Consider the following 12,080-nt stretch of genomic DNA (forward strand, 5'->3'; position numbering starts at 1 on the left):
CCTGTTAAAGATTGGCACAACTATTGGTTAGTTTCATCATTGAATCATCCCCTCACGAAATAAGGTACATATTTGCTTGCCTGGATGGCAGAGGATTGTGGAGACGGAGGTGCAAGGGAATTTATAGGGTCGGATTAGTGAGTCTATGACCCAGCAATCTTAGATCAAAATTGCGTGAGATGAGAAATCCATCTGGATTGATAAAAAATAATACCTAACCTGAGACATCTGGATGTTGTCTCGTGGGAGATCAAAACTTCGATGGATTTCCATTCGTCTTGGTACCTCCACTTGGAATCCGGATCATCGGCAATCCGTGGGGATCATCTCCTGTCGTTCGTCGTAGCTTGAATCACTCGAGTCAACTCTATCTGCCTCCCTATCGTTACTACTTGGAGATAAGAGTATTTGAGATAGAATCAATGGCTGTAGATAATTGCTGTTTGGAGATATTATGTGGGCTGTTTGGAGATATTTTTTGTGGGCCTTAGGATGAGCCCAATACGGTTTAGATTGGACATCAACGTTAAATTTGCAGCACAATCTACGGCCATGGTTGAACAATTTACGTAATCAACGGCTGATAATTCCCAGTATTAACGTGGGAGCTCCTAAAAAGTGCCCGATTAGAATAGGTATAGATAGATATCTCTTATCCCAATTTTATTACAAAGGTACAAATGGTATAACCCAACCAAGAGTTGTACTAATAAAACACACTATAATCTGAAATGGTCATATAGCTCTTAACTTTAATCTGTGCACCATGCATCGGATGCAGACTTATTATAGTATGTGGCACATGAGTGTACGATGTCGCAAGCTCAAATTCCAAGCGTTGAAGAATCAGGCACAACGCCATCTTGGCCTCAAGCAATGCGAAGTTTTGGCCGATGCAGATTCGCGGTCCCCAACCGAATGGAAGGAATGCACCAGGATCCTTAGACGCCTTAGAGATCCCCTCGGAAAACCTCTCTGGTTTGAACTCATGCACATCACTTCCCCAGATTTCCGGATCATGGTGGATGAACATCACGGGGAGGTTAATGATGACACCAGCAGGGTAAGTGATGCCTCCTATCTCCATCTCCTTGTATGTTTTTCGAGTAAGCTCGATGAATGGTGGGTACAACCTAAGAACCTCGTAGAGGATCATTGTCACCTGCATGACGCACAAATCAGTGACATTTAGTACTTACAAGTTAATTACATCTATCTGAACTCATATGAATGAAATGGTATTATCAATTAAATCCTACAAGATACTAACAATTTTGAGGCGGCTCAGGCCATCATAGTCTGGTTTATTCTTCCCAAATAGTCCTAAGATCTCTTCCCTTGCACGATCCTGCCACTCGGGGTGCATGCTTAATAGCAGCATGGTCCATGTGAGAAGCACTGATGTTGTATCCGCTCCTGCAAAGTAGAATAGCTTGCATTCCTCCATGATATCCTTGATTGTCAAGCCTTGGTTTGATTGACCATTCACTTCCATGTGTCTCGTGTTTGACTCAAGCAATATACCAAGTAAATCATCTTTTGTGCTTTCACCTTCTTTCATAGCTTGCATTCTTTTCCCAATCATACCCCTCAGAATCGATTCGATCTCTTTATTCATTTGATGCATCTTCCGGTTGTTCTCAGTAGGCAAATACCTGAAATGGAGAATATATCCAATCAATAATTTGAGGTCGTCACAACCTTATTTGAGTGGTAATTAAAATTTTAAACTTGCTGAACGGATTAGGATTAAATTGTATGGTCGATGATGTCAAAACTTTTCTAACCATTAGGAGGTATAGAGACTAGAGATACATATGTCCTTCCCGACTAATATTAAATACCCATAGCTCTCAAAGACTAAAGCCGTGTTTAGATTCCAACTTTTTTTCTTTAAACTTCCAATTTCTCCGTCACATCAAATGTTTGGACACATATATGTAGCATCAATTGTGGACGAAAAAAACCAATTGCACAGTCCGACTGTAAATTGCGAGGCGAATATTTTGAGCCTAATTACGCCATGATTTGATAATGTGATACTACAGTAAACATTTGCTAATGACTGATTAATTATACTTAATAAATTCTTCTCGCAGTTTACAGGCAAAATCTGTAATTTATTTTGTTATTAGTCTACATTTAATATTTCAAATGTGTGTCCGTATATTTAAAAAAAATTGGCACACGAACTAAACACAGCCTAAAGAAAAACTCAACAACAGATACTAAACTGGATTTTCAATCCGATTAGTTTTTTACTCTTTTTTTTGGAGATCATGTATCCCAAAGTAATGAGGAGATATATATCTTTCCAATGATAGGGGATATTTTAACAGGGAGAAATAAGATACGTGTACTTAAGACTGCTCAGTGTATAACCAAATAAATAGGCTCTCTATATTAAGTTAAGGACCAGGGAAATTAAATTACTCGGGTACTTTTTAAGTATTAAATTCTCACATGTAACCCGGGATGAACATCTTCTGGATGGATTTGATGACACGCTCAAATAGCTCGCCCTGCAGCTCGAAGATCCTTCTTCCTTCAAGATAGCTGCTTCCGAACGCGGTGCGCGAGATGACATCTCCAGTGAGGCTCTTGAACTCCGGCCAGCAATCCACCTCGTACGAGCCATCCGAACCAATGGACCCCATCCACCTGCTGATCAGCTCCTCGCAGCATGCTGAAAACACCGGCAGCATGAGCTGCACATTCTCCGACGACATTTCAATGATCAGATAAAGAAACAAAATTGACTAAACAAGATTTTTATAAAGTTCGATTAAATTTATAGAAAAAATATAGCAACACGTGTAACATCAAATTAGTCCAATTAAATCAAACATTGAATACATTTAGTCTTTGTTTTGTGTTGAAAATATTGCTATGGTTTTTTTAAAAAACTTGATTAAATTTAGAGAAGTTTGACTTAAAAATAATCAAAACTTATTATAATATAAAATAGGAGAATAGCTTGTACTAGTACAATATGTAACATTTAATATTTCTACGTATATACCATATTTCATCTATCCTATAATATAAGAGATTTTGGGTGGATACGACACATTCTAATATAATGATGAATCTAGACATACTAGGATGTGTCACATTCACTCAAAATAAACATATGGAGTAAGAGAGTGTAACTTTTTCTCTTAAATTCCATGTAAATGGTTGCAGGAAGTGGTACCTTGAGCTTCTCGAGCTGGAAAACCGGGTTGAGGATCCTCCTGTGCTTGGCCCACTTCTCGCCCTCGTGGGCGGACAGGCCTTGGGGGATCAGCTTCGATAGCTCCGGGAAACTGACCTTCTCGAAGTGGCCGAACTTGTTGGACAGGACGACCCTGGCCAGCTCGGGATCGGCGACGTGCACCTCCGGCGTCGGGCCGAACCAGGTGATGCGCGGCTTGCCGTGCGCCGCCCCGACGCCGACGGCGCCGTGGAGGAACGGCTCGACGCGCGGCGCGATGTCGTGGCACCGCAGCGGCAGCGGCCTCGCCCAGGCCTCCTTCCTCCGCCGGCCCTCCTCCGCGAGGTCGCCGGTGAGGAAGCGGTAGCGCGAGCCGCGGAGGCCCCGCGCCCGCAGCGCCTTCTCCAGCCGCCGCGGCCGCCACCACAGGCGGTGGAGCTGGAGGCCGGCCTGCCACGCGAGGACGAGGCCGACGAGACCGAACGCCGCGAGGATTGTTGGCGATGAGGCCGGAGCCCACATCGACAACCACCCCCCTCCAAGAACCATATTACTACTGAGTACTGACCGTGATCAGCCTGTGAAGTACAAGCGAAAACCAGGGTGAAAAAGAAGCTGCTGATGCAGTGGAAGATGGATGTGGTACAGCTAGTGCTGGAAACTGTTATCTTAAGGCTGTGTTTAGATCACCTCCAACTACCTTAAACTTTTAACTTTCCATCACATCATATCACATCCAAAACTTTTCTACACACATAAACTTTCAAGTTTTTTTTAAAACTTTCAACGTTTCTTAAACTTTTAACTTTTTTTAGAAACTAAACACAGTATAAATAGATAAATAGGGATACCGCTAAGGTTGAAAGGGACTTGGTAGAGAAGAAAATTCCAGGGTGGAGAGTCTGATTAGTCAGAGCTAGTCATCGCGCGGATATGATGAAGCGCCGGATGTTACCCGGACGTGGGCGCATTGTTGGAATAAGCGTTGAGAAATTCGACGAGACTATGGATTGGCATTATGGTTAAATACTTTTTTAATTATGGTTAAATACTTTTTTGAAAAAGGGTTGGGACTAAGAAGGATTGGTATTATGGTTAAATACTTCTTATAAATACTTTTATAAGAGTAAGAAGGATTGGGACTTCTAAAATCGGTGTGGAGCTTCTAGAAGAACTAGACTCTTTGACAATTGGAATTTCCCGTATCCCTCTCGTCCAGAGAATAGTAGTACAAGCTAGTACTCCCTCCGTTTCGAAATGTTTGACGCCGTTGACTTTTTAGCATATGTTTGACCGCTCGTCTTATTCAAAAAATTTAAGTAATTATTAATTCTTTTCCTATCATTTGATTCATTGTTAAATATATTTTTATGTAGGCATATAATTTTACATATTTCATAAAAAATTTTGAATAAGACGAACGGTCAAACATGTGCTAAAAAGTCAACGGTGTCAAACATTTCGAAATGGAGGGAGTAGTAACTTTCTTATCCTGTAGTTGCTTGGTTCTCATCATCTCATGGAAGGCTCAATGCCAAAGGATGTGATTGAGGGGCTGTTTTGATGGGACTAAGGGTCTGTTTAAATTGTAGCCAAAATAAATCTTGTCAAAATTTTAGTAAGTTGATAATATTGCTAAAATTTTAGTAAGATTTCTTATGTATTGATCAAATTTAGCAACAAACTAAACATAGATATTTTTTTATAACTTTGCTAAAAAATGGTATAGTTGAAAATGGTACCAAAGTAAACAGGCCCAAAGTTCCTAGAAACATCATGCAGGGAAGATTGTATGCCTGCATCACCTTAAGATGGAGGTCACCAGCTTCTTTCGGTTATATTCATGGTTGCACACTCTTTAGGACCTGCTTCATTAACTCTTCTATGCCCTTTCTTCTTATTATTTTCAACTAGGATGTCACTACACAGATACCGCACTCTATATTGTCTTAACTAGAGACTCATCTCAGACCTGGTTGCCTACTAGTATACCAAATGATACATATCTCTTTTTTTTTCTTGTTATAGATTTTTATTTTAAATTATTTATCCGATTTATAATCCGATTACACTATTGTGTTCATTGCAATTAAATCTTTACAACAAGATCTTACATGACTATATTTTGATAAAAGAAATATCTATGTTGTAAATTACTTTTATTATATATGTAAGTTACTTTTATCATATATACTGTATAAATTAATTACTTTTCGATTTGATTAAATTACTTATTATACATTCATAATGTTGTGAGTTGTTTATTTTATTATCATTTTCAGTAAATTCCATAATTTGTGCTAATTAAATTTAATTTCTAGATATACTCACACTTTTATCTCCATACGGATCTATTTTTATTGTCATGACAAAGTTACTTCCTTTTTTTTTAAGTTACTCCTATAATATATGTAAATTATTTTTATATGTCTAAGAAGTAATTTAGTGAAATCTAAAAGCAATTTAGATATACTATAAAATTAATTTGTATTTTTTTATCAAAATATAATCATGTGAGATCTTATTATAAATATTTAATTCTTACAAACACAACTGTGTAATCAAATCGTAGATCATATGAGTAGTTTAAGAGAATTTTATTTGAGACATGGATGATAGAAATATATTTTCTACTTACTTGATGAGGACTGGTACTACAGTTAAGGTATCTAGATAGGATCTCTCGTTAGCACTAAAACGAGAGGCCTCTTGATTTATATTTTGCCTTTCAACTACTAGCAGATCGAATGCCCAAGTTTTGCTATGGGCAGAAGAAAAACTATATATAATTTTTTTATTAAATTCTTAGTATCACTTATTTGCTTTTTTATTATTTGTTTTAGGGTTTTGCTCCGGTCCAATAAAAAGTACCTTGAGGTACCAGAGATTCATCGTACCAAATCGTTTCCGATTGTTGGATCTAACTAGACAGGATAGACATTATTAAATCCAACGATCGGAAATAATTTGATACCGTGAGGTACCTCGAGGCATTTTTTGTTGGACCGGAGCAAATCTCTTTGCTTTAACCAAATGTTGGACTATTCCATAGCATTAGCAATTATTAGGGGGTAATTTATAAAAACTACAAAAACAATAGTAGAGTGACAGCTGTTTTTAAAGGAGTATTTAGATTATAGTTTGCCACATGCTGATATAGAAAATTGCTCCTTTGCCACATAGTTTGGCGGCATCCTCTCAAACGCCACAAAGTTGGTTGGTTTTGTGCTAAAAAAACCACACGGTACAAGTACTAAATGGTGCAAATGTGAGAATGGAGCACTGAGCTTCTACGGCATTATTTCAGCAATGCCAAGCAAATTTGTGGCATTCGAGGATATACTACTAAACTTTTGTGGTAATTAAAGGAGCATTATTATTTTATATTCCCATAATTTAACGCTGTGTGGGGGTTAATTAATTAATGGGCAGCGCGCGGAGCACGATTGTCTCGACGGTGAGGCCTGGGCCGAAGCCGACGAGCATCCCCATGTCTAGCCCTTCCCCCGCCGTACGCAGCCCCCGTTCCTCCGACCTCCGCCGCATCTCCTCCATGACCAGGACCACGCACGAGCTCCGCGTGTTGCCGTACTGCGCCATGACGGCCCTGGACGCCTCGAGCTTCTCCTTTCCCAGGCCCAGCTTGCTCTCCATCCTGTCCAGTATCTCCCTGCCGCCGGCGTGCACCACCCAGAACATCCCGTTCAAGTCCGGCGCCGCGGCGTCAGCGGCGCCGATGGCGGCGTTGGCCGGCTGCTGCTGCGCCAGCAGCGCGCGCTCCACCAGGCGGCCGATGGAGTCTCCGATCTGCCGCGGCACGTCCCGGTGCAGGGTGAACACGATCCCCTCCTCCCGCAGCTCCGACACCACCGCGTCCCTCGTCCCGGGCACGACCTCCTGCGACGCCGACACGATCTCGAACATGGCACGCTCGCCGGCGGCGGCGGCGGGGCAGGACCCGACGACGACGGCGCCCGCGGCGTCGCCGAAGATGGCCTGGCCGACGAGGTTCCCGACGTGGGACTCGGAGGGCCCCCTCAGGACCAGGGCGATCACCTCCGAGCAGACCACCAGCACCCGCGCGCCGGGGCTGTTCTCGGCGAGGTCCTTGGCGAGGCGCAGGGCGGTGCCGCCGCCGTAGCAGCCGGCCTGGTACACCATGGCGCGCTTGGTGGACGGCGGGAGGCCGAGGAGGCCGAGGAGCTCGAAGTCGGCGCCGGGGAGGCAGCCGCTGGTGGACGTGACGAAGACGAGGTGGGTGATGTCGGAGGCGCGCCCGCCCCAGTCGGCGATGGCGGCGCGCGCCGCCTCGGCTCCGAGGCGTGGCACGCCATGGTTGGCGAGCTCCTGGCGGAGGGTGAGCGAGGTGGAGTTGTACGCGGCGCAGCAGGTCGTCGGACGTGTACAAGTGACGCTTCTCGATCATCGTCCTCTCACCTGTTGCCATTTCATCAAACAATATAGAATGCGATCCCGTCAAATTCAGAACTCAGAAGATTCAGAATACACGGTGTTATCTACTCAGAATGATGTGAGCCGATCAGGGAGGGCCTAGGTGCAGGGCCCATTTGGGAGGCCCAATTCAATCGCTGAGATTGAGCGAGCCAGGATCCTGTACGCTGTAGGGCTTAAAGGGCATGTTTGGTGGGTGCGTTCGTTCCAGTGACATTGGGTGAGAAAACACCTCGTTTTTCGTGTGTACACTTCCCAAACTACTAAACGGTGTGGCTTTTTGTAAAAAATTTCTGTAGGAAAGTTACTTTAAAAAATTTTGTAAAAAATTTCTATAGGAAAGTTGCTTTAAAAAATCATATTAATCTATTTTTGCATTTTAAAATAGTTAATACTTAATTAATCATACACTAATGGTCCACCTCGTTTTACGTATCTTTCCAATATTGTCCTTACCCTCCTCCTCAAACACACCCTAAGTGCCATCTATTTGGAAATCCAAAGCTCATTCATCATCTATTTGGTTTCTGACCACAAAAATAACCTTGCCAAAATTTTGGCTTAATTGGATTGAGTTTATAGCCAAAGTGTAGCAAAGCCAAACAAAACCTCCCAACCATATTTTGCCATAAATTAGCAATGCTAATTCTTGCCATTACCAAAATTGGACAATGCTAGGTGGTGTTTGTTTCTACTAAAGATAAAGTTAGGGTACTATAAAAAATAAGAAAGTCATTAGCGCACGATTTATTGGGCTTAAACTTTTAAGTCAGTTTTTACTTATATGATTTATAAGTCGTGGATTTAAATTCCTAAGTTTAAGGGTAGAGTTACTACTAAAAATCGATTTTTCATAGCAACACCATATTTTTTCCACTGGCAGACCTGTATGCGCACTTCGCCTGCGTGATTGTAATGAGGAGTGAAAGGCTAAGAACAGCTAGTGAAAGTGACTCTTCAATGGCGGCTGAATTACATAGACCACTTCAATTTTCACTGGCGGTAGCTAAAGTGCACCGCTTGCATAATTATTATAACCACCCACCTACCCCAGTCTCTCTCCCACCTCCCTCCGGCCTCCCTCCTCTCTCCCACCTTTCTCCCTCTTCCCTTCGGCCTCCCTCCTCTCTCCACTGCTACCGGCTGCAGTCGCCTCCACCACCGTTGCATCGGCCAACGGGGAGGCCGGAGGCTTCGAATCTGGCCACCCCGGCCTCCCCGTTAATGGATTCAGCTGGCCGGAGTGGGTCGATCCAGGCGATGACGACGACGAGGGAGGGTGGCGGGGAGCGGATCCGGCGTTGGTGAGACTCCGGAGGATGGATCTGCCGCCGTCGGGCCTCGGAAGAGGCGCGGGCAAGGGGCGGAGGGGAGCAGATCTGCCACCGGCCAGCCACGCCCTCCCTTAGGAACACAAATCCATCCTCACTCCCTCGCCAACCTCCACGTGCCCTCCCCTTGTGCTCTATGATGTGATGTGAATTTTTTTGTGCTCGATGTGTGATGTGGACTTTGTAGAATTTGTGCTATGTGATATGGATTTGTGGGATTTTTGTGCTCTGTGATTATGACCAAACCATTTTTTGTAGACTTTGCGCTAGTTTATGTGGATTTGGGATTTGAGAATGTGGATTTGGAAATGCGGGGTAGAAGAATGCAGGCATTTTCATTTTTGTTTTTCAAAACATATCTTTGCTGGCGGCGATAGAGTAGCTGCATGTGGGTGTTTTCAATGTTTTGCCCCAAAATTTATTATTGCTGATGGTCGACTTAGCATATCCGCTAGCAGAAATGGATGTCACTGGTGGTTGAAGTCCCGCTTGTGAAGACCTTAGATTTTCTTTGGCTTTTGGTCACAGGCAGCTAGCCTAGCCGCTAGGAAAGACTGAATTTAGCCGCCACAAAAAAATATATTTCGTAGTAGTGAGTCATACCTCTATATCACACAAGATAAAAAAAAATTCTTCAATTTAGCTTTTGGCTTAATAGTAATGGAAACTCTTAGGATATTCTTTTGGTTTTAAACCAAAAGCTAGATTGCAGAAGGCTTACTTTCAGGTTTTTCCTTACTCGGTTCGTGTCAACAAACAATTTGAAATACCTCGACTTTTTCAGAATAGGTCCAAGTCAAATAGCAATGATTCGAAGCACTTTTTTTATTACACTATTTTGAAACCTAAGAACTTGATGGTATGAATATGGAAAATACAGGAAAAGGAGGGAGGCGGATACTAATAAATTTTAAGTGAGTAAACTGATTTCCACACTCGGTCTCATAGATCCCTATAGAATACTATGTAAAGTCGTATTCGATAAAAGTCATATCGACATCTTGGTGGGAGATCTTTCCTATCTTTCGAGATCCACCCTACAATATAGGATAAAAAAAAGTGATTCGTTTTTAGCCAATCATATGGGATGCGTCGGATGTCTCATCCGTAGTATTTACCTAATCCTTGTTGTTTAGCTCGTATGATGTTTTTCACGAAATTTGTATTTGTAGCTGGAGGGATCGAGTCTATGTATATTGAGTATTACTTACATATTTTTGTAAACTTGGCCTTTAGATCCACCATATGATTGCTATTGCTTATGTCGAAATAGTAATCTGGGAACGACTTCTGTGGGAACACATGAGCTGGGACGGCCTTGCCGATTCCCATGATAGCTGCTATTCCGCTGCCACGATGGCCATTTTCCGCTGCCATGCCTCTCCTGCCTTCAAAGAGGAACAACCCTGAATTTTGGGAGGAGATTGATCTGTTAGCTAGAATTGTACTATCTGCTTAGCTTACAGCACCTGGCATTATATATAGGCCCATGATCGATCGACGCGTATTAGTCGTACCACAGGCTTCATAATTGGAGTATTGAAAGTTAGGAAACCTCAATTTCTTTGTACCCAGGGCCAAGTTAGCACTGACTCGACATATTAGACCAGTTTCAACCTAATGACTAGAATAGTGTTCATAGCATTAAATAAACTATCACTTAAGACAAAAGATGATGTGACAACTAAATAAATGGTGAAAGAAAAGGAAACCAGGTCTTGCATGAGACATGATTCTACACAACATCTAAGATATCATGTGAGATAAGTAGCATTAAATTTAAGTATGGAACAATGGTGTTTGCATTGAAATAGTGGTGTCTAGTACTAGTACTAGTTTCTTTATGATGTGGAGTTTATAAAATATATGTCTAATGTCTTGGATTGGGATTGGCCTTATGCAAGCAGATGTCGTAGTGGCTTGTATAGTCCTTAAAAATATATTAATTCAAAGGAGGAATACAGTCATTGAGATCTAAGGCTCTATTAATTTTTATTATATATATAGATTATTACGGGCATGTTTTCTAATCTTCTAATAGTGCGATCTTTTAGAAAATTTCTTTTATAAGTTCAATATTTTTAAGAAAAATAACAATAGCTAATTCATTCGTTTGTGATGTCAGTTATTCACCAAATCATATAATATTTCATCTCGTCATCGATTCAGACTAATCAAATAGGTCTAAGGGTGCGTTTGCTTCTCTCTTTTTCATCCCTCTTCTCCTTTGTTTTTCACGCTTATGTTTTTCAAATGTCTAAACGGTGTGTATTTTACAAAATAATCTCTATACAAGTTGCTTTAAAAAATCATATCAATCTATTTTTAAAAACTTTTAGTTAATACTTAGAGATAATCTCTTATATGCCACTGAAAATTGGTCTGATCCCTTATATGCCACTTAAAATTGGCTCTTCCCTTATATGATATTGATGCAAATTTGCGCACCCTCTCATGCCACTACCGTCAATTAACCGTGTGTTGACCGTTAACTCTCAAGTAAAAAAGACATATTTATCCTCTCTGAGTTGTTAGGCATGCCCTATACTTAGAAGGGTAAATTCGTCTTTGTTCCTTGAGAATTAACGGTCAACACACGGTCAACTGAAGGGAGTGGCATGAAAGGGTGTGTAAATTTGGATCAATGGCATATAAAGGAAGAGCCAATTTTTAATGGCACATAAGGAATCAGATCAATTTTCAGTGACATATAAAGGATTCTCTCTAATAGGTAACAAGTCATACGCTAATGACTTGTTAATACAAACGAACGCAGCATTAAGTCGTTAATACAAGGAGTACGTAATCTGGAAACTGTACTACGTCCGGTCCTCCTAGCTAATTGAGCTACGAGCAACTACATCACACCCTCTTCCGATGACGAAACTTCAGCTCCGGTAACAAGCGCACGCGCTAGGCCCTGGCAGCCTGGCTCTCAGTAATGACTGAACACCATCTACATCAATTTTAATGTGTTGAGGTTAGCACCTGGATCATCGAGGAACAATCTAATTCCAAGGCATGCTGATACATTCTGCCAATCGGCCCAATCCTTCAGGACATGCCAAAGCTTCCACCTGCTCTGCCTCAGCAGGATGTTG

General features: G+C 41.9%; 1 protein-coding gene and 1 pseudogene across 2 annotated transcripts; both read right to left on the minus strand.

Moving 5' to 3' along the window:
* Positions 1–619: 619 nt before the first annotated feature.
* LOC4324605 (cytochrome P450 CYP72A616) lies at positions 620–3,846 on the minus strand. 2 transcript variants are annotated; one of them, XM_015793290.3, is made up of 4 exons: positions 3,197–3,846; positions 2,464–2,708; positions 1,271–1,655; positions 620–1,162 (listed from the first exon to the last, which is right to left on the minus strand). In XM_015793290.3, the coding sequence occupies exons 1-4, from the start codon at positions 3,743–3,745 to the stop codon at positions 707–709; spliced, it is 1,635 nt and encodes a 544-aa protein (XP_015648776.1). In that variant the 5' UTR covers positions 3,746–3,846; the 3' UTR covers positions 620–706. The 2 variants fall into 2 exon arrangements, with proteins under 2 accessions (XP_015648776.1, XP_025882732.1); XM_026026947.2 differs by having other exon boundaries at positions 2,464–2,686; positions 3,197–3,694.
* A 2,517-nt stretch (positions 3,847–6,363) lies between these two features.
* On the minus strand, positions 6,364–7,643 carry LOC107276537 (chalcone synthase 4-like; annotated as a pseudogene).
* Positions 7,644–12,080: the final 4,437 nt, after the last annotated feature.

This window comes from Oryza sativa, chromosome 1 (assembly GCF_034140825.1).
Source record: "Oryza sativa Japonica Group chromosome 1, ASM3414082v1".
NCBI lineage: Eukaryota > Viridiplantae > Streptophyta > Magnoliopsida > Poales > Poaceae > Oryza > Oryza sativa.

Excerpts from the sequence above, each read along its gene's own strand:
- LOC4324605 (XM_015793290.3), bottom strand. The coding sequence starts at position 3,745 with ATGGTTCTTGGAGGGGGGTGGTTGTCGATGTGGGCTCCGGCCTCATCG. Across the intron at positions 1,656-2,463 it reads ATGTTCATCCCGGGTTACAT|GTATTTGCCTACTGAGAACA; the intron begins GTGAGAATTTAA and ends TCTCCATTTCAG. Across the intron at positions 1,163-1,270 it reads GCCTGAGCCGCCTCAAAATT|GTGACAATGATCCTCTACGA; the intron begins GTTAGTATCTTG and ends TGCGTCATGCAG.